At 36.1% G+C, this 25000-nt stretch overlaps 1 protein-coding gene across 2 annotated transcripts in view; it reads left to right on the top strand.

The window, feature by feature from the left end:
• gli3 (GLI family zinc finger 3) overlaps positions 1 to 25000 on the top strand; it is a 159918-nt gene that overhangs the window by 109577 nt on the left and 25341 nt on the right. For both annotated transcript variants that reach the window (XM_087788425.1, XM_087788424.1), the window contains exons 5-6: positions 15037 to 15248; positions 19640 to 19801. In XM_087788425.1, the coding sequence (XP_087644551.1) occupies positions 15037 to 15248; positions 19640 to 19801 (374 nt within the window). The remainder of the gene's footprint in view (positions 1 to 15036; positions 15249 to 19639; positions 19802 to 25000) is intronic.

Below are 25000 nucleotides of genomic sequence, written 5' to 3'. Positions count from 1 at the left end.
TTCCACTATAATCAAACAATTTTCACCTATAATCCAACAATTTTCACCTATAATCCAACAATTTTCACCTATAATCCAACAATTTTCCACTATAATCCACAACAGTATAATGTGCTCTCTCTCCTCGTCCATCATTGCTCCTGCAGACGACGAGGACGACGAGGACAAATTGGACGGAGCAGCAACTTGCGCCGCATTATGTTTGATATTCTTCATCATTATCAGCCTCGTCGCGTCATATCTGTGATTTAATGAATGTTTTCTGTTCTCACCTCACAGTAAAGACGTGATTGATGCTCGTGTCGCTGCAGACTAAATATAATTCAGCATTTAACTCATGCAGAGATAATGGAGCGAACAGAGCTCTGCTAACATGACGCTTGTTATCTGTCAGTGCCTTAGACCAGGAGCACAGCTGAGAGGAGGAGGAGAGAGGGAGGAGGAGAAAGGGAGGAGAGAGGGAGGAGGAGAGAGAGGGAGGAGAAAGGGAGGAGGAGAATGGGAGGAGAAAGGGAGGAGGAGGAGGAGAGAAGGAGAGAAGGGAGGAGGAGAGAAGGGAGGAGGAGAGAGGGAAGAGAGACGGAGGACGAGAGAGAGGGAGGAGAAAGGGAGGAGAGAGGGAGGAGGAGGAGGAGAGAGGGAGGAGGAGGAGAGAGGGAGGAGGAGGAAAGAGGGAGGAGGAGGAGAGAGGGAGGAGGAGGAGAGAGGGAGGAGAGGTTCACACGGGGATGGAGAAGTTGTGCATCAGCGTCTTTAGTCTCTGGACAGTTATCTGAGCTGCTGTCAGGTCGACAACATTCATCCTGTTGTTTAGTCACTATTACACACTGTTACACACTATTACTCTCTATTACCCTCTTTGTCACTATTACACACTGTTACACTCTATTACTCTCTTAGTCACTATTACACACTGTTACACACTATTACTCTCTTAGTCACTATTACACACTATTACTCTCTATTACCCTCTTTGTCACTATTACACACTGTTACACACTATTACTCTCTTAGTCACTATTACACACTATTACTCTCTATTACTCTCTTTGTCACTATTACACACTATTACTCTCTATTACCCTCTTTGTCACTATTACACACTGTTACACACTATTACTCTCTTAGTCACTATTACACACTATTACTCTCTATTACTCTCTTTGTCACTATTACACACTGGTACACACTATTACTCTCTTAGTCACTATTACACACTATTACTCTCTATTACCCTCTTTGTCACTATTACACACTGTTACACACTATTACTCTCTTAGTCACTATTACACACTATTACTCTCTATTACTCTCTTTGTCACTATTACACACTGTTACACACTATTACTCTCTTAGTCACTATTACACACTGTTACACACTATTACTCTCTTAGTCACTATTACACACTATTACTCTCTATTACTCTCTTTGTCACTATTACACACTGTTACACACTATTACTCTCTTAGTCACTATTACACACTGTTACACACTATTACTCTCTTAGTCACTATTACACACTATTACTCTCTATTACTCTCTTTGTCACTATTACACACTGTTACACAATATTACTCTCTTAGTCACTATTACACACTATTACTCTCTATTACTCTCTTTGTCACTATTACACACTGTTACACACTATTACTCTCTTAGTCACTATTACACACTGTTACACACTATTACTCTCTTAGTCACTATTACACACTATTACTCTCTATTACTATCTTAGTCACTACTACACACTGTTACACATTATTACACACTATTACTCTCTATTACTCTCTTTGTCACTATTACACACTATTACTCTCTATTACTCTCTTTGTCACTATTACACACTATTACACACTATTACTATCTTAGTCACTATTACACACTATTACACACTTTTACACACTATTACTCTCTATTACTCTCTTTGTCACTATTACACACTATTACACACTATTACTCTCTTAGTCACTATTACACACTATTTCTCTCTATTACTCTCTTTGTCACTATTACACACTGTTACACACTATTACTCTCTTAGTCACTATTACACACTGTTACACACTATTACTCTCTTAGTCACTACTACACACTGTTACTCTCTATTACTCTCTTTGTCACTATTACACACTATTACTCTCTATTACTCTCTTTGTCACTATTACACACTATTACTCTCTATTACTCTCTTTGTCACTATTACACACTATTACTATCTTAGTCACTATTACACACTGTTACACACTATTACACACTATTACTCTCTATTACTCTCTTTGTCACTATTACACACTATTACACACTATTACTCTCTTAGTCACTATTACACACTATTACTCTCTATTACTCTCTTTGTCACTATTACACACTATTACACACTTTTACACACTATTACTCTCTTAGTCACTATAACACACTATTACACACTATTACTCTCTATTACTCTCTTTGTCACTACTACACACTATTACTCTCTTAGTCACTATAACACAGTATTACACACTATTACTCTCTATTACTCTCTTTGTCACTATTACACACTATTACTATCTTAGTCACTATTACACACTATTACACACTATTAACCTCTACAGTATTGTTCAGTACTTTACTCTGGTGTTGTGATAGTGTAGTAACAAGGATATATGTGTAGTATTGTTCAGTACTTTACTCTGGTGTTGTGATAGTGTAGTAACAAGTATATATGTGTAGTATTGTCCAGTACTTGACTCTGGTGTTGTGATAGTGTAGTAACAAGTTTATATGTGTAGTATTGTCCAGTACTTGACTCTGGTGTTGTGATAGTGTAGTAACAAGTATATATGTGTAGTATTGTCCAGTACTTGACTCTGGTGTTGTGATAGTGTAGTTACAAGTATACATGTGTAGTATTGTCCAGTACTTGACTCTGGTGTTGTGATAGTGTAATAACAAGTATATATGTGTAGTATTGTCCAGTACTTGACTCTGGTGTTGTGATAGTGTGTAACAAGTATACATGTGTAGTATTGTTCACTACTTTACTCGGGTGTTGTGATAGTGTAGTAACAAGTATATTTGTGTAGTATTGTCCAGTACTTGACTCTGGTGTTGTGATAGTGTAGTAACAAGTATACATGTGTAGTATTGTTCAGTACTTTACTCGGGTGTTGTGATAGTGTAGTAACAAGTATATATGTGTAGTATTGTCCAGTACTTGACTCTGGTGTTGTGATAGTGTAGTAACAAGTATATATGTGTAGTATTGTCCAGTACTTGACTCTGGTGTTGTGATAGTGTAGTAACAAGTTTATATGTGTAGTATTGTTCAATACTTTACTCTGGTGTTGTGATAGTGTAGTAACAAGTATATATGTGTAGTATTGTCCAGTACTTGACTCTGGTGTTGTGATAGTGTAGTAACAAGTATATATGTGTAGTATTGTTCAGTACTTGACTCTGGTGTTGTGATAGTGTAGTAACAAGTATATATGTGTAGTATTGTTCAGTACTAGACTCTGGTGTTGTGATAGTGTAGTAACAAGTATATATGTGTAGTATTGTCCAGTACTTGACTCTGGTGTTGTGATAGTGTAGTAACAAGTATATATATGTAGTATTGTTCAGTACTTGACTCTGGTGTTGTGATAGTGTAGTAACAAGTATATATGTGTATTATTGTCCAGTACTTGACTCTGGTGTTGTGATAGTGTAATAACAAGTATATATGTGTAGTATTGTCCAGTACTTGACTCTGGTGTTGTGATAGTGTAGTAACAAGTATATATATGTAGTATTGTTCAGTACTTGACTCTGGTGTTGTGATAGTGTAGTAACAAGTATATATGTGTAGTATTGTCCAGTACTTGACTCTGGTGTTGTGATAGTGTAGTAACAAGTATATATGTGTAGTATTGTTCAGTACTTGACTCTGGTGTTGTGATAGTGTAGTAACAAGTATATATGTGTAGTATTGTCGAGTACTTGACTCTGGTGTTGTGATAGTGTAGTAACAAGTATATATGTGTAGTATTGTTCAGTACTTTACTCTGGTGTTGTGATAGTGTAGTAACAAGTATATATGTGTAGTATTGTCGAGTACTTGACTCTGGTGTTGTGATAGTGTAGTAACAAGTATATATGTGTAGTATTGTCGAGTACTTTACTCTGGTGTTGTGATAGTGTAGTAACAAGTATATATGTGTAGTATTGTCGAGTACTTGACTCTGGTGTTGTGATAGTGTAGTAACAAGTATATATGTGTAGTATTGTCGAGTACTTGACTCTGGTGTTGTGATAGTGTAGTAACAAGGATATATGTGTAGTATTGTTCAGTACTTTACTCTGGTGTTGTGATAGTGTAGTAACAAGTATATATGTGTAGTATTGTCGAGTACTTGACTCTGGTGTTGTGATAGTGTAGTAACAAGTATATATGTGTAGTATTGTCGAGTACTTGACTCTGGTGTTGTGATAGTGTAGTAACAAGGATATATGTGTAGTATTGTTCAGTACTTTACTCTGGTGTTGTGATAGTGTAGTAACAAGTATATATGTGTAGTATTGTCGATTACTTGACTATGGTGTTGTGATAGTGTAATAACAAGTATATATGTGTAGTATTGTCCAGTACTTGACTCTGGTGTTGTGATACTGTAGTAACAAGTATATATATGTAGTATTGTCCAGTACTTGACTCTGGTGTTGTGGTAGTGTAGTAACCAGTATATATGTGTAGTATTGTCCAGTACTTGACTCTGGTGTTGTGATAGTGTAGTAACAAGTATATATGTGTAGTATTGTTCAGTACTTTACTCTGGTGTTGTGATAGTGTAGTAACAAGTATATAAGTGTAGCATTGTCCAGTACTTGACTCTGGTGTTGTGATAGTGTAGTAACAAGTATATAAGTGTAGTATTGTCCAGTACTTTACTCTGGTGTTGTGATAGTGTAGTAACAAGTATATAAGTGTAGCATTGTCCAGTACTTGACTCTGGTGTTGTGATAGTGTAGTAACAAGTATATAAGTGTAGTATTGTCCAGTACTTTACTCTGGTGTTGTGATAGTGTAGTAACAAGTATATAAGTGTAGCATTGTCCAGTACTTGACTCTGGTGTTGTGATAGTGTAGTAACAAGTATATAAGTGTAGTATTGTCCAGTACTTTACTCTGGTGTTGTGATAGTGTAGTAACAAGTATATAAGTGTAGCATTGTCCAGTACTTGACTCTGGTGTTGTGATAGTGTAGTAACAAGTATATAAGTGTAGTATTGTCCAGTACTTTACTCTGGTGTTGTGATAGTGTAGTAACAAGTATATAAGTGTAGTATTGTCCAGTACTTGACTCTGGTGTTGTAGTATTTACAGACCACATGACTCTTGAAGTCGTAACTACTTTCATTTGTTTTCAAACCAAAATATGTCCAAACATCAGCTTTAAAAGCTGCTGGACTCACTGTATCCTCTCGTCCTCAGTCATCGCCAGGATCAATGGCATGTCAGTATTTTCTTATTTACTAATCGTGACAGATATAAATTCAACAATATTTAGTTTCAACAACAAACTGGTGAAGTTTTAAATCTTCTCTTTGAAGATGAGGTTCCTCTGACGTCATGAGGATCTTCAAGGGTTCGAGCTTCACTTGATTTAAGTTTAGTTCCAGTGAAGGACTCATCAGAGGTCTGGAGTGGGCGTGGCCACAAAATCCATCCCAGAGTTCAGTGATTGGTTCTCAGATTACAAAGTTCTCTCCATGGTCCAGAGACCTGACGTGATCCATGGTCTGCTGGACGTGAGGCTGAAGGAAAGAAGGAATAAGGACGAGTGTGGTTATGATCCTCAGATATAAGTACACAGCCACTATTATGACGGTACTTCCCCATGCAGCCTCTCATTATGGCTGTAATTACACTTGGTTCAGGCCTCGGGCGCTTCCATCAATCCAGCCTCCCCCCCCCTCGCCGCCGTGTCCGCAGTGTTTCCTCGACGCGTCCAAACGAGCAGCATCGTGACTATTAGTGTGCGACCTTGATTGAAGCATGTTTATTTATAACAGAGCAATGATCCTGAAATATGTTCGTATTAGCAGCTCGACACTTCATTTCACTCTTAATGAGTCTCAACCAAGAGTCTTTGTTCGGCTCCGTGTGGACGACCTGGACCTGGACGACACATGTTCCCGAGGCTTCATGATGCATCAAACCAGGCTTCATGAAGCATCAGACCAGGCTTCATGATACATCAGACCAGGCTTCATGAAACATCAGACCAGGCTTCATGAAGCATCAGACCAGGCTTCATGATACATCAGACCAGGCTTCATGATACATCAGACCAGGCTTCATGAAGCATCAGACCAGGCTTCATGATACATCAGACCAGGCTTCATGATACATCAGACCAGGCTTCATGATACATCAGACCAGGCTTCATGAAGCATCAGACCAGGCTTCATGATACATCAGACCAGGCTTCATGATACATCAGACCAGGCTTCATGAAGCATCAGACCAGGCTTCATGATACATCAGACCAGGCTTCATGATACATCAGACCAGGCTTCATGATACATCAGACCAGGCTTCATGAAACATCAGACCAGGCTTCATGATACATCAAACCAGACTTCATGATTCATCAAACCAGGCTTCATGATACATCAGACCAGGCTTCATGAAACATCAGACCAGGCTTCATGATACATCAGACCAGGCTTCATGAAGCATCAGACCAGGCTTCATGATACATCAGACCAGGCTTCATGATGCATCAGAACAGGCTTCATGATGCATCAGAACAGGCTTCATGAAGCATCAGACCAGGCTTCATGAAACATCAGACCAGGCTTCATGATACATCAAACCAGACTTCATGATACATCAAACCAGGCTTCATGATACATCAGACCAGGCTTCATGAAGCATCAGACCAGGCTTCATGATACATCAGACCGGGCTTCATGAAGCATCAGACCAGGCTTCATGAAACATCAGACCGGGCTTCATGAAACATCAGACCAGGCTTCATGATACATCAAACCAGGCTTCATGATACATCAGACCAGGCTTCATGAAGCATCAGACCAGGCTTCATGAAACATCAGACCAGGCTTCATGAAACATCAGACCAGGCTTCATGAAACATCAGACCAGGCTTCATGATACATCAGACCAGGCTTCATGAAACATCAGACCAGGCTTCATGAAACATCAGACCAGGCTTCATGAAACATCAGACCAGGCTTCATGATGCATCAGACCAGGCTTCATGAAGCATCAGACCAGGCTTTATGAAGCATCAGACCAGGCTTCATGAAACATCAGACCAGGCTTCATGAAACATCAGACCAGGCTTCATGAAGCATCAGACCAGGCTTCATGAAGCATCAGACCAGGCTTCATGAAACATCAGACCAGGCTTCATGAAGCATCAGACCAGGCTTCATGAAGCATCAGACCAGGCTTCATGAAACATCAGACCAGGCTTCATGATACATCAGACCAGGCTTCATGAAACATCAGACCAGGCTTCATGATACATCAGACCAGGCTTCATGAAACATCAGACCAGGCTTCATGAAACATCAGACCAGGCTTCATGATACATCAGACCAGGCTTCATGAAGCATCAGACCAGGCTTCATGAAGCATCAGACCAGGCTTCATGTAACATCAGACCAGGCTTCATGAAACATCAGACCAGGCTTCATGAAACATCAGACCAGGCTTCATGAAGCATCAGACCAGGCTTCATGAAACATCAGATCGGGCTTCATGAAGCATCAGACCAGGCTTCATGAAACATCAGACCAGGCTTCATGAAACATCAGACCAGGCTTCATGAAGCATCAGACCAGGCTTCATGAAGCATCAGACCAGGCTTCATGAAACATCAGACCAGGCTTCATGAAACATCAGACCAGGCTTCATGAAGCATCAGACCAGGCTTCATGAAGCATCAGACCAGGCTTCATGAAGCATCAGACCAGGCTTCATGAAGCATCAGACCAGGCTTCATGAAACATCAGACCAGGCTTCATGAAACATCAGACCAGGCTTCATGAAACATCAGACCAGGCTTCATGAAGCATCAGACCAGGCTTCATGAAGCATCAGACCAGGCTTCATGAAGCATCAGACCAGGCTTCATGAAGCATCAGACCAGGCTTCATGAAACATCAGACCAGGCTTCATGATACATCAGATCGGGCTTCATAATACTCTTCATGGTCAACAGTTTGTCTCAAGATGCTTCTTCCAACACGAGCAAATGTCTTAGAGAAATATATAAAGGAGGGTTTATTGAGCTTCACAACAATGACCCTCATGCAGTCACCGAGCAACACATGAAGACAAACACAAGAATTCACTCCCCCTTATTTCTCTTCTTCCTCCTCCTCCTCCTCCTCCTCCTCCTCCTCCTCCTTCTCCTCCTCCTCTTCCTCCTCCTCCTCCTCCTCCTCCTCCTCCTCCTGCTCCTCCTCCTCTTCTTCCTCCTCCTCCTCCTCCTCCTCCTCCTCTTCCTCCTCCTCCTCTTCCCATCCTTCTCTTCCTCCTCCTCCTCCTCCTCCTCTTCTCATCCTTCTCCTCTTCCACCTCCTCCTCCTCCTCTTCCACCTCTTCCTCCTCCTCCTCCCCCTCCTCCTCCTCTTCTCATCCTTCTCCTCTTCCACCTCTTCTTCTTCCTCCTCCTCCTCCTCCTCCTCCTCCTCCTCCTCCTCCTCCTCCTCCTCTGGGCAGGACAGAGATGATTAATGGTGTTTATTCTTGACAGAAGCTCCTTTATTTATCTGCATTGCAGCTCCTCTGATACCATCAGTCACCTGAATGAAAAATATTCACTCATAGCAATTTTGCAGTATAATTGAGTAGAATCACTTCCTTCCCTCCCCCTCCTCCCTCCTCCTCCCTCCTCCTCCCCCGCTCCTCTCTCGCTCTATCTGGCGTCTTATCGTCGCTACGGTAATTTTGGCGCCGCGTTGTTTGATATGAGCGTCCGTCGACATGAAGCCTCTTCAATTCACTGCAGGAGCAGAAAAAAGAGCAAAGTTGTGAAAGTGTCTCTGGTTCTTTCAGGCAATTTAGAGAGAAAAGAGATAAATTCTGCAGCACTGAAGTGTTTTAGCAGACGGTTCTAAAGAACTGAAGTGTTTTAGCAGACGGTTCTGAAGAACTGAAGTGTTTTAGCAGACGGTTCTAAAGAACTGAAGTGTTTTAGCAGACGGTTCTAAAGAACTGAAGTGTTTTAGCAGACGGTTCTGAAGAACTGAAGTGTTTTAGCAGACGGTTCTGAAGAACTGAAGTGTTTTAGCAGACGGTTCTGAAGAACTGACGTGTTTTAGCAGACGGTTCTAAAGAACTGAAGTGTTTTAGCAGACGGTTCTGAAGAACTGAAGTGTTTTAGCAGACGGTTCTAAAGAACTGAAGTGTTTTAGCAGACGGTTCTGAAGAACTGAAGTGTTTTAGCAGACGGTTCTGAAGAACTGAAGTGTTTTAGCAGACGGTTCTGAAGAACTGAAGTGTTTTAGCAGACGGTTCTAAAGAACTGTAGTGTTTAAGCAGACGGTTCTAAAGAACTGAAGTGTTTTAGCAGACGGTTCTGAAGAACTGTAGTGTTTTAGCAGACGGTTCTGAAGAACTGAAGTGTTTTAGCAGATGGTTCTGAAGAACTGAAGTGTTTTAGCAGACGGTTCTGAAGAACTGAAGTGTTTTAGCAGATGGTTCTGAAGAACTGAAGTGTTTTAGCAGACGGTTCTGAAGAACTGAAGTGTTTTAGCAGACGGTTCTAAAGAACTGAAGTGTTTTAGCAGACGGTTCTGAAGAACTGAAGTGTTTTAGCAGACGGTTCTGAAGAACTGAAGTGTTTTAGCAGACGGTTCTAAAGAACTGAAGTGTTTTAGCAGACGGTTCTAAAGAACTGAAGTGTTTTAGCAGACGGTTCTGAAGAACTGAAGTGTTTTAGCAGACGTTTCTGAAGAACTGAAGTGTTTTAGCAGACGGTTCTAAAGAACTGTAGTGTTTAAGCAGACGGTTCTAAAGAACTGAAGTGTTTTAGCAGACGGTTCTGAAGAACTGTAGTGTTTTAGCAGACGGTTCTGAAGAACTGAAGTGTTTTAGCAGACGGTTCTGAAGAACTGAAGTGTTTAAGCAGACGGTTCTAAAGAACTGTAGTGTTTAAGCAGACGGTTCTAAAGAACTGAAGTGTTTTAGCAGACGGTTCTGAAGAACTGTAGTGTTTTAGCAGACGGTTCTGAAGAACTGAAGTGTTTTAGCAGATGGTTCTGAAGAACTGAAGTGTTTTAGCAGACGGTTCTGAAGAACTGAAGTGTTTTAGCAGACGGTTCTGAAGAACTGAAGTGTTTTAGCAGACGGTTCTGAAGAACTGAAGTGTTTTAGCAGACGGTTCTAAAGAACTGAAGTGTTTTAGCAGACGGTTCTGAAGAATTGAAGTGTTTTAGCAGACGGTTCTAAAGAACTGAAGTGTTTTAGCAGACGGTTCTGAAGAACTGAAGTGTTTTAGCAGACGGTTCTGAAGAACTGAAGTGTTTTAGCAGACGGTTCTAAAGAACTGAAGTGTTTTAGCAGACGGTTCTGAAGAACTGAAGTGTTTTAGCAGACGGTTCTGAAGAACTGAAGTGTTTTAGCAGACGGTTCTAAAGAACTGAAGTGTTTTAACGGACGGTTCTGAAGAACTGAAGTGTTTTAGCAGACGGTTCTGAAGAACTGTAGTGTTTTAACGGACGGTTCTAAAGAACTGAAGTGTTTTAGCGGACGGTTCTAAAGAACTGAAGTGTTTTAGCAGACGGTTCTAAAGAACTGAAGTGTTTTAGCAGACGGTTCTGAAGAACTGAAGTGTTTTAACGGACGGTTCTAAAGAACTGAAGTGTTTTAGCAGACGGTTCTAAAGAACTGAAGTGTTTAAGCAGACGGTTCTAAAGAACTGTAGTGTTTAAGCAGACGGTTCTAAAGAACTGAAGTGTTTTAGCAGACGGTTCTGAAGAACTGTAGTGTTTTAACGGACGGTTCTAAAGAACTGAAGTGTTTTAGCAGACGGTTCTGAAGAACTGAAGTGTTTTAACGGACGGTTCTAAAGAACTGAAGTGTTTTAGCAGACGGTTCTAAAGAACTGAAGTGTTTAAGCAGACGGTTCTAAAGAACTGTAGTGTTTAAGCAGACGGTTCTAAAGAACTGAAGTGTTTTAGCAGACGGTTCTGAAGAACTGTAGTGTTTTAACGGACGGTTCTAAAGAACTGAAGTGTTTTAGCAGACGGTTCTAATGGACGAAGCTTTGGTGAAAACATTCTCTTATTACAAGATTATACAATTGATTTTTATATATATATATATTCATATAAAACCTGTATATAAACATGTACATATATATTTAAACGTGTATTTAAACATGTACATATATATTTAAACATGTATATAAATAAGTATATAAACATGTACATATATATTTAAACGTGTATATAAACATGTACATATTTATTTAAACGTGTATATAAACATGCACATATATATTTAAATGTGTAAATAAACATGTACATATAAATTTAAACGTGTAAATAAAAATGTACATATATATTTAAACGTGTATATAAACATGTACATATTTATTTAAACGTGTATATAAACATGTACATATGTATTTAAACGTGTATATAAACATGTACATATTTATTTAAACGTGTATATTAACATGTACATATCTATTTATATGTATTTATATATATATATATATATATATTGTAGTAGAAAACACGTCATCACGTGTAAATGTAAAAACATCAACATGTGGTTCTTGAGCTGCTCAGATGATGAAATATGAAGGAAGTGACATTTGATTAGTTCAGAGAAATGAATGAAAGGAACAAAGTTCACTCGCTCGCCTCCTCCTGGAGTATTGTTAGGAAGGAGTGATTTCATGGCACTCTCCTCCTGCTCCTCCTGCCCCTCCTCCTCCTGCTCCTTCTCTTCCTGCTCCTTCTCTTCCTGCTCCTTCTCTTCCTGCTCCTTCTCCTCCTGCTCTTCTCCTCCTAGACCTTTTCTTCCTGCTCCTTCTCCTCCTGCTTTTCTCCTCCTAGACTTTCTCTTCCTGCTCCTTCTCTTCCTGCATCCAACACCTCCTGCTCTCCTTCACTTCCTTCCGTCCGTGTGAGTGAGGAGGACGAACCGTGGAGTTAGTGATGAACTCAGTGTGAAGTGTTGAGATCGAAGGAGGATCATGTTGAGATCAATCTTCTCAGTCCAGTGACTCCTGTGACCCGAGCTCTGGTCTCAGGAGGAGAAGGAGGAGCGTCCTCCTGTTTTCTACTGACTTCATCTTCTCCTCCTCAGTCCAGTGACTCCTGTGACCCGAGCTCTGGTCTCAGGAGGAGAAGGAGGAGCGTCCTCCTGTTTTCTACTGACTTCATCTTCTCCTCCTCAGTCCAGTGACTCCTGTGACCCGAGCTCTGGTCTCAGGAGGAGAAGGAGGAGCGTCCTCCTGTTTTCTACTGACTTCATCTTCTCCTCCTCAGTCCAGTGACTCCTGTGACCCGAGCTCTGGTCTCAGGAGGAGAAGGAGGAGCGTCCTCCTGTTTTCTACTGACTTCATCTTCTCCTCCATGTTGTTAACCTTCATGTCACAATCTGTTGCTGGTCTGAACACTGTTGAAGTATATTGAAGTATATTGAAGTAAATTGAAGTATATCAAAGTGTATTGAAGTATATTGAAGTAAATTGAAGTATATCAAAGTGTATTGAAGTATATTGAAGTAAATTGAAGTATATCAAAGTGTATTGAAGTATATTGAAGTAAATTGAAGTATATCAAAGTGTATTGAAGTATATTGAAGTAAATTGAAGTATATCAAAGTGTATTGAAGTATATTGAAGTAAATTGAAGTATATCAAAGTGTATTGAAGTATATTGAAGTATATTGAAGTACATTGAAGTATATTGAAGTACATTGAAGTATATTGAAGTATATTAAAGTATATTGAAGTAAATTGAAGTATATTGAAGTAAATTGAAGTATATCAAAGTGTATTGAAGTATATTGAAGTATATCAAAGGGTATTGAAGTAAATTGAAGTATATCAAAGTGTATTGAAGTATATTGAAGTAAATTGAAGTATATCAAAGTGTATTGAAGTATATTGACGTATATTGAAGTATATTGAAGTATATCGAAGTACATTGAAGTATATTTCAGTATATTTCAGTAAATTGAAGTGGATCAAAGTGTATTGAAGTATATTGAAGTATATTGAAGTACATTGAAGTATATTGAAGTATATTGAAGTAAATTGAAGTATATCAAAGTGTATTGAAGCATATTGAAGTATATTGAAGTACATTGAAGTATATTGAAGTATATTGAAGTAAATTGAAGTATATTAAAGTGTATTGAAGTATATTGAAGTATGTTGAAGTATATTGAAGTATATTGAAGTATATTGAAGTAAATTGAAGTGTATCAAAGTGTATTGAAGTATATTGAAGTATATTGAAGTGTATTGAAGTATATTGAAGTATATCAAAGGGTATTGAAGTATATTGAAGTATATTGAAGTAAATTGAAGTATATCAAAGTGTATTGAAGTATATTGAAGTATATTGAAGTATATTGAAGTATATTGAAGTATATTAAAGTATATTGAAGTAAATTGAAGTATATTGAAGTAAATTGAAGTATATCAAAGTGTATTGAAGTATATTGAAGTAAATTGAAGTATATCAAAGTGTATTGAAGTATATTGAAGTATATCAAAGGGTATTGAAGTATATTGAAGTATATTGAAGTATATTGAAGTAAATTGAAGTATATCAAAGTGTATTGAAGTATATTGAAGTATATTGAAGTATATTGAAGTAAATTGAAGTATATTGAAGTGTATTGAAGTATATCAAAGTGTATTGAAGTATATTGAAGTATATCAAAGGGTATTGAAGTATATTGAAGTACATTGAAGTATATTGAAGTATATTGAAGTAAATTGAAGTATATCAAAGTGTATTGAAGTATATTGAAGTATATTGAAGTAAATCGAAGTAAATTGAAGTATATTGAAGTATATCAAAGTGTATTGAAGTATATTGAAGTACATTGAAGTATATCGAAGTATATTGAAGTACATTTAAGTATATTGAAGTAAATTGAAGTAAATTGAAGTATATTGAAGTATATTGAAGTAAATCGAAGTATATCGAGGTACATCAAAGTGTATTGAAGTACATTGAAGTATATTGAAGTATATTGAAGTAAATTGAAGTAAATTGAAGTATTTTGAAGTATATTTAAGTAAATCGAAGTATATCAAAGTATATCAAAGTGTATTGAAGTATATTGAAGTACATTGAAGTATATTGAAGTATATTGAAGTATATTGAAGTAAATTGAAGTATATTGAAGTATATTGGAGTAAATCGAAGTATATCGAAGTATATTGAAGTATATTGAAGTATATTGAAGTAAATTGAAGTATATTGAAGTAAATCGAAGTATATTGAAGTATATCGAAGTATATTGAAGTATATTGAAGTAAATTGAAGTATATTGAAGTAAATCGAAGTATACTGAAGTTGTAGTCTCAACTTTCTTATCACAAAACATCTCTTTTATTTTTTTTCTATTACGACAAGCTAGTTAACAACAAGTTAGTTATCAACAAGCTGGTTAACATCAAGTTATTTAGCAACGAGCTAATTAACAAATAAGTTAGCACTAAGCTAGTTAACATCAAGTTATTTAGCAACAAGGTAGTTAGCAACAAGCTAGTTAACAAGTAAGTTAGCAACAAGCTAGTTAACAACAAGTTAGTTAGAAACAATTTAGTTAGCAACAAGCTTATTAGCAACAAGCTTATTAACAAGTAAGTTAGCAACAAGCTAGTTACCAAGTAAGTTAGCAACAAGCTAGTTAACAGCAATTTAGTTAGCAACAAGTTATTTACCACCACGCTAGTTAGCAAGAGGCTAGTTAGCCACACGCTAGTTAGCTTTAGCTGCTCATGTTTAACGAAAGTCCCTCAGAACATGGTCTCACTGTGTCCTCCTCTTGACTCCAGGCCTCCTTCACTGGCAGGAAGTCCGGCGTTCTCCGACATCTCGTTGATCCGGATCTCGCCGCAGAGGAACCCGTCTGTGGGGGCGGAGTCTCCCTTCCACCCCTCGCACGCCTACATCAACCCCTACATGGACTACATCCGGTCCCTGCAGCCGCTCAGCAGCCCCTCGTTGTCGGTGCTGTCGGCCAGTAGAGGCCTCAGTCCTGCTGACGGTGAGACGCAGAAACCTTGAGTAGAGCCAGACTCATGTGTCTGTGTTGTAAGCATGTGTGTTTTGTTAGCATGTCATTAGCATTATATGATGTTAGTAACTGTGTTTTATTAGAATGTGTGTTTTTTTAGCATGTTTGTGTTGTGAGCATTATATGATGTTAGCATCTGTGTTTTGTTAGCATGTTTGTGTTGTTATCATGTGTGTGTTATCACAGCACACACAGAGAGTGTGTTTGAAATAGTCTTATGGAGAGATGGTGTGTTTGTGTTCATGTGTGTGTGTGTAAATACATAAGTGTGTTGTGTGTGTGTGTGTAAATACGTGTGTATTGTGTTTGTATAAATCCGTGAGTGTGTTGTATGTGTGTGTCTGTATAAATTTGTAAGTGTGTTGTGTGTGTGTTTATCCGTGAGTGTGTTGTGTGTGTGTGTATAAATACGTGAGTGTGTTGTGTGTGTGTGTATAAATACGTGAGTGTGTTGTGTGTGTTTTAAATCCATGTGTGTTGTATGTCTGTGTGTATTGTATGTATATACGTGTGAGTGTGTGTTGTGAGTGTGTGTATATACGTGTACATATAGGTAAGGTTGTTAAGGTAAATAATAATAGGTAAATACAGTCGATACATACAGCTATTTTTTATAAAATATAAATCAATCAAAATAAAATAAGAACAAGAGAAATAAAGAAAAAAGGACACAATTACACAATCTAAGTCTAAAGATATGTGTGTGAATGTGTTGTGAGTGTGTGTGTATATACGTGTGTTTGTGTGTGTAAATCCGTGTGTGTGAGTGTGTGTATATATATGTGTGTGTGTGTGTGTGTGTGTATATAGGTGTGTGTGTTTGTGTGTGAGTGTATATACGTGTGTGTGTGTATAAATCCATGAGTGTGTTGTGTGTGTATATACGTGTATATACGTGTGTGTGTATGTATATACGTGTGAGTGTGTGTATATACGTGTGTGTGTGTATAAATCTGTGAGTGTGTGTATATATGTGTATATACGTGTGTGTGTGTGTGTGTATATACGTGTGTGTGTGTGTATAAATCTGTGAGTGTGTGTATATACGTGTATATACGTGTGTGTGTGTATATAGGTGTGAGTGTGTGTATATACGTGTGTGTGTGTATAAATCTGTGCGTGTGTGTGTGTGTATACGTGTATATGTGTGTGTGTGTGTGTATACTTGTATATGTGTGTGAGGGAGGAACACCCGGTGCACGTCCACGCCTCTGGCCTCTGGCGTCTTCTGCTGCCAGCTCTGGTGTGAAAGACACATTATGGTTGAATGCAGAAGCTGAGCTGAGAACAATGAAGAGTCAATGAAGCTGCAGCGATCCTGGCTGGTGCTCCTCGTGTGGATCCTGGCTCGTGCTCCTCGTCTTTAGAAGCTACACCATCCAACACATTAGCATAAGGAAGTAGCCGCGACTATTTATAGCTTCGACTCGCCTGAAGAATAGACGCGTTTAAGAGCAAGAATCAGATCTTTGTGAGAAGATTTATCTGTTTCTGAAGGATCCTATCTCTGCACTGCACACTCACAACACACATGTATACACACTCAAAACAGACATATACACACTTATATACACACACATCTGCACTGCACACTCACAACACACATGTATACACACTCACAACACACATATATACACACTCACAACACACATGTATACACACTCACAACACACATGTATACACACTCACAACACACATATACACACTTATATACACACACATCTGCACTGCACACTCACAACACACATGTATACACACTCACAACACACATATACACACTTATATACACACACATCTGCACTGCACACTCACAACACACATGTATACACACTCACAACACACATATACACACTTATATACACACACATCTGCACTGCACACTCACAACACACATGTATACGCACTCACAACACACATATACACACTTATATACACACACATCTGCACTGCACACTCACAACACACATGTATACGCACTCACAACACACATATACACACTTATATACACACACATCTGCACTGCACACTCACAACACACATGTATACACACTCACAACACACATATACACACTTATATACACACACATCTGCACTGCACACTCACAACACACATGTATACACACTCAAAACAGACATATACACACTTATATACACACACATCTGCACTGCACACTCACAACACACATGTATACACACTCACAACACACATATATACACACTCACAACACACATGTATACACACTCACAACACACATGTATACACACTCACAACACACATATATACACACTCACAACACACATGTATACACACTCACAACACACATGTATACACACTCACAACACACATATATACACACTCACAACACACATGTATACACACTCACAACACACATGTATACACACTCACAACACACATGTATACACACTCACAACACACATATACACACTTATATACACACACATCTGCACTGCACACTCACAACACACATGTATACACACTCACAACACACATGTATACACACTCACAACACACATATACACACTTATATACACACACATCTGCACTGCACACTCACAACACACATGTATACACACTCACAACACACATATACACACTTATATACACACACATCTGCACTGCACACTCACAACACACATGTATACACACTCACAACACACATATACACACTTATATACACACACATCTGCACTGCACACTCACAACACACATGTATACGCACTCACAACACACATATACACACTTATATACACACACATCTGCACTGCACACTCACAACACACATGTATACACACTCACAACACACATATACACACTTATATACACACACATCTGCACTGCACACTCACAACACACATGTATACACACTCAAAACAGACATATACACACTTATATACACACACATCTGCACTGCACACTCACAACACACATGTATACACACTCACAACACACATATACACACTTATATACACACACATCTGCACTGCACACTCACAACACACATGTATACACACTCACAACACACATATACACACTTATATACACACACATCTGCACTGCACACTCACAACACACATGTATACACACTCACAACACACATATACACACTTATATACACACACATCTGCACTGCACACTCACAACACACGTATACACACTTATATACACACTCACAACACAGAGACTAGAAGACAGACTAGAATACTGACTTGAGACTAGAAGACTGACTTTAGACTAGAAGACTGACCTGAAGACTGACTTGAGACTAGAAGACTGACTTTAGACTAGAAGACTGACTAGAAGACTGACTAGAAGACTGACTAGAAGACTGACTTGAGACTAGAAGACTGACTTTAGACTAGAAGACTGACTAGAAGACTGACTTTAGACTAGAAGACTGACTAGAAGACGGACTAGAAGACTGGCTTGAGACTAGAAGACTGACTTGAGACTAGAAGACTGACTTTAGACTAGAAGACTGACTAGAAGACAGACTAGAAGACTGGCTTGAGACTAGAAGACTGGCTTGAGACTAGAAGACTGACTTTAGACTAGAAGACTGACTAGAAGACTGACTTGAGACTAGAAGACTGACTTTAGACTAGAAGACTGACTAGAAGACTGACTAGAAGACTGACTTGAGACTAGAAGACTGACTTTAGACTAGAAGACTGACTAGAAGACTGACTTTAGACTAGAAGACTGACTAGAGACTAGAAGACTGACTAGAAGACAGACTAGAAGACTGGCTTGAGACTAGAAGACTGACTAGAAGACAGACTAGAAGACTGGCTTGAGACTAGAAGACTGACTTGAGACTAGAAGATTGACTTTAGACTAGAAGACTGACTAGAAGACAGACTAGAAGACTGGCTTGAGACTAGAAGACTGACTTGAGACTAGAAGACTGACTTTAGACTAGAAGACTGACTAGAAGACAGACTAGAAGACTGGCTTGAGACTAGAAGACTGACTTGAGACTAGAAGACTGACTTTAGACTAGAACACTGACTAGAAGACAGACTAGAAGACTGGCTTGAGACTAGAAGACTGACTTGAGACTAGAAGACTGACTTTAGACTAGAAGACTGACTAGAAGACAGACTAGAAGACTGGCTTGAGACTAGAAGACTGGCTTGAGACTAGAAGACTGACTTTAGACTAGAAGACTGACTAGAAGACTGACTTGAGACTAGAAGACTGACTTTAGACTAGAAGACTGACTAGAAGACAGACTAGAGACTAGAAGACTGACTTGAGACTAGAAGACTGACTCGATGTCTATAAAGTTCAAAGTTCACTCAGATGTAACAAACTTCTTCTGACCCTCCTCTCTCTCCAGCCCCTCACACAGGCCTGACCACTGCAGAGTATTACCACCAGATGGCGCTGCTTGCAGGTCATAGGAGTCCATACGCCGCCGATCTACTCCCGTCTGTCGCGGCGACCGCCGGAGCGAGTACTGCCAGCGCTCTGCACATGGAGTACCTGCACGCTATGGAGAGTAAGTCTGCGGATGTGTTACTCTGTAGTATTACTCTGTATTATTACTCTGTAGGATTACTCTGTTGTATTACTCTGTAGTAGAACACTGTATTATTACTCTGTAGTATTACTCTCTATTATTACTCTGTAGTATAACTCTGTATTATTACTCTGTAGTATAACTCTGTAGTATTACTCTGTAGTATTACTCTATATTATTACTCTGTAGTATTACTCTGAATTATAACTCTGGAGTCGAACTCTATAGTATTACTCTGTCGTATTACTCTGTAGTATTACTGTTACGTAGAACTCTGTGTTATTACTCCGTAGTGTAACTCTATTATCACTCTGTAGTATTACTATATTATTACTAGTATAATATATATATAATATATATATAATATAATATATATAGTATAGTATATACTTGTATAACTCTGAAGTATAACTCTGGAGTATAACTCTGTAGTATAACTCTGTAGTATTACTCTGTAGTATTACTCTAAAGTATAACTCTATAGTATTACTCTGTCCTATTACTCTGTAGTATTAATCTGAAGTATAACTCTGGTGTATAACTCTGTCGTATTACTCTGAAGTAAAACTCTGGAGTATAACTCTGTAGTATTACTCTGGATTATAACTCTGTAGTATAACTCTGAAATATAACTTTGGAATATAACTCTGAAGTGTAACTCTGTAGTATAACTCTGAAGTATAACTCTGTAGTGTAACTCTTTAGTGTAACTCTGTAGTATTACTCTGAAGTATAACTCTGAAGTATAACTATGTTGTATAACTCTGAAGTATAACTCTGTAGTATCACTCTGAAGTATAACTCTGTTGTATAACTCTGAAGTATAACTCTGGATTATTACTCTGAAGTATATCTCTGGATTATTTCTCTGAAGAATAACTCTGTAGTATAACTGAAGTATTACTCAGCGAGGTAGTATTGAAGAGTGCTAAGACCCACTGGAGAAAAACCTTCTGTGAATTCTTGAGTCGCTCGTAGAAAATACTTTTTTCTTCCTCGTACTTTCTTCACTGAACTTTCTGGAGTAACATCGGGAGTAGCTGAGTATCTGGAGCGTTAGCACAGATGAACTGTTGCATTCTGGGAATAATGATCCGTTAGCGTCAACAGACCAATGAAAACAACACCTGATGAAAACTTCAGCAGTACTTTTCACGTCTTCGTGCAACTCGTTATCTTAACGTAGATGCTAATGAGCGGCGTGTCAATCACACGCTAAGCATCATGGGAAGGTCGTCGAGCTTTGAAGACGTTTTCATTCGAAGTCATTAGACAAGAATTAATGGCTATTAGGCAGGAATTCATTGATCAGGAGAAGAAACACATGTCGACACGACTTCTCATCGTCTCAGAGTTTTAATAGGATTGTATCGCAATATTTTATATATTTCATATATATTTGAATACATTTAATACTATTGTATCGCAATATTGTATATATTTCATATATATTTGAATACATTTAATACTATTGTATCGCAATATTGTATATATTTCATATATATTTGAATACATTTAATACTATTGTATCGCAATATTGTATATATTTCATATATATTTGAATACATTTAATACTATTGTATCGCAATATTGTATATATTTCATATATATTTGAATACATTTAATACTATTGTATCGCAATATTGTATATATTTCATATATATTTGAATACATTTAATACTATTGTATCGCAATATTGTATATATTTCATATATATTTGAATACATTTAATACTATTGTATCGCAATATTGTATATATTTCATATATATTTGAATACATTTAATACTATTGTATCGCAATATTGTATATATTTCATATATATTTGAATACATTTAATACTATTGTATCGCAATATTGTATATATTTCATATATATTTGAATACATTTAATACTATTGTATCGCAATATTGTATATATTTCATATATATTTGAGTACATTTAATACTATTGTATCGCAATATTGTATATATTTCATATATATTTGAATACATTTAATACTATTGTATGGCAATATTGTATATATTTCATATATATTTGAATACATTTAATACTATTGTATCGCAATATTGTATATATTTCATATATATTTGAGTACATTTAATACTATTGTATCGCAATATTGTATATATTTCATATATATTTGAATACATTTAATACTATTGTATCGCAATATTGTATATATTTCATATATATTTGAATACATTTAATACTATTGTATCGCAATATTGTATATATTTCATATATATTTGAATACATTTAATACTATTGTATAGCAATATTGTATATATTTCATATATATTTGAATACATTTAATACTATTGTATCGCAATATTGTATATATTTCATATATATTTGAGTACATTTAATACTATTGTATCGCAATATTGTATATATTTCATATATATTTGAATACATTTAATACTATTGTATGGCAATATTGTATATATTTCATATATATTTGAATACATTTAATACTATTGTATCGCAATATTGTATATATTTCATATATATTTGAATACATTTAATGCTATTGTATCGCAATATTGTATATATTTCATATATATTTGAGTACATTTAATACTATTGTATCGCAATATTGTATATATTTCATATATATTTGAATACATTTAATACTATTGTATCGCAATATTGTATATATTTCATATATATTTGAATACATTTAATACTATTGTATCGCAATATTGTATATATTTCATATATATTTGAATACATTTAATACTATTGTATCACAATATTGAATATATTTCATATATATTTGAATATATTTAATACTATTAAATCAGTCACAATATTGAATATATTTAATATATATATTTGAATATATTTAATACTATTAAATCAGTCACAATATTGAATATATTTAATATATATATTTGAATATATTTAATACTATTAAATCAGTCACAATATTGAATATATTTAATATATATATTTGAATATATTTAATACTATTAAATCAGTCACAATATTGAATATATTTAATATATATATTTGAATATATTTAATACTATTAAATCAGTCACAATATTGAATATATTTAATATATATATTTGAATATATTTAATACTATTAAATCAGTCACAATATTGAATATAGTTTAATATATATATTTGAATATATTTAATACTATTAAATCAGTCACAATATTGAATATAGTTTAATATATATATTTGAATATATTTAATACTATTAAATCAGTCACAATATTGAATATATTTAATATATATATTTGAATATATTTAATACTATTAAATCAGTCACAATATTGAATATATTTAATATATATATTTGAATATATTTAAAACTATTAAATCAGTCACAATATTGAATATAGTTTAATATATATATTTGAATATATTTAATACTATTAAATCAGTCACAATATTGAATATATTTAATATATATATTTGAATATATTTAATACTATTAAATCAGTCACAATATTGAATATAGTTTAATGACCTTTTTTTCAAATGTTGTTGTTTTTGTAAACATTAAATTGTTTATTTAATTCAATAAATCATTTTTTTCATTAATAATTTGATGAATAATTCCTACAATTAAATCAATATTTGTTAATTCCTCGTCTTTTTAATTCAATATAAAATGTTGATAAAATAGAGTTTAATTCAATTAAATCTAAAAGAGTCTAAAAGAGTCAAATGTTTGAAAAATAATCATATTAAAAATGATTGTAAACAAAATCATGAAGTAATTAAATCTTTCAACATAGAATATTTATTTCAAATGAATGATTTATTGATTAAAAATAATAAATTAACGAAAGATTCTTCAACGTTCAGTTTGATGTCGACTTATAAACGTATAAAGGTTTAAAAAACATTAAATCCTGCTGGCGTCACTCAAACGTCCTCAAAGTAGCCTCTCGTACTCAGTCTGGTGGACGGAGGCCCAGAGTGGAAGCAGAGAGAATTAATGAGGCGACACCAGAGGAGCTTCTGTCCATAAATCACGGGTAAATTAAAGGGACACTGTGTGACGTCGTCCTCCTCGCACCATTCATCACTGGGGCCTCAATACACTCGGGTCCCTGGAGGCCTCGGGGGACGCTCGTCCAACACAAGTGGAACGTGTCCCTCACACACACACTGGTCACTCGTCATTATTTATCACATGATTATTTATCACATGATTATTTATCACATGATTATTTATCACATGATTATTTACTGATGTTTACGAGAAACCTTTCAATCAGTCACGACTCTCTGGTGTCCACGCGAGGTCCGGGGGCCACTTCCAGCCTTTGAAAGTTGAAACACTTGAGACGTCTTTAGAGTTTGTGAGAGAAACACGTTTGTCTGACGTTGATAAAGTTGATATAAAGTTGATATGAAGTTGATATGAAGTTGATATGAAGTTGATATAAAGTTGATATGAAGTTGATATAAAGTTGATATAAAGTTGATATGAAGTTGATATAAAGTTGATATAAAGTTGATATGAAGTTGATATAAAGTTGATATGAAGTTGATATAAAGTTGATATAAAGTTGATATAAAGTTGATATGAAGTTGATATGAAGTTGATATAAAGTTGATATAAAGTTGATATGAAGTTGATATAAAGTTGATAAAAGTTGATAAAAGTTGATATAAAGTTGATATAAAGTTGATATGAAGTTGATATAAAGTTTATATAAAGTTGATATGAAGTTGATATAAAGTTGATATAAAGTTGATATGAAGTTGATATAAAGTTGATATAAAGTTGATATGAAGTTGATATAAAGTTGATAAAAGTTGATAAAAGTTGATATAAAGTTGATATGAAGTTGATATAAAGTTGATATGAAGTTGATATAAAGTTGATAAAAGTTGATAAAAGTTGATATAAAGTTGATATAAAGTTGATATAAAGTTGATATGAAGTTGATAAAAGTTGATAAAAGTTGATAAAAGTTGATATAAAGTTGATAAAAGTTGATTCATCAGCAGGTTGTTGACGAGGTTAAACCTGGACAGATGTGTGAGCGACTCTTGACTCTTTTATTCTTCGTCAACTTTTCACAAACTATTTATATTTAAAAACAAACCTTCAGAACATGTTTAATTAACAACACATTTTTCTACTTGATACACACATTTATATACATAAACACATATACAGTATATACACACATATATATATACATA

The sequence above is a fragment of the Callionymus lyra genome, chromosome 4 (assembly GCF_982586985.1).
Source record: "Callionymus lyra chromosome 4, fCalLyr1.hap1.1, whole genome shotgun sequence".
Lineage (NCBI taxonomy): Eukaryota > Metazoa > Chordata > Actinopteri > Syngnathiformes > Callionymidae > Callionymus > Callionymus lyra.
The sequence above is the reverse complement of the archived record's forward strand: the minus strand, read 5'-3'. Positions and strand labels throughout refer to the sequence as shown.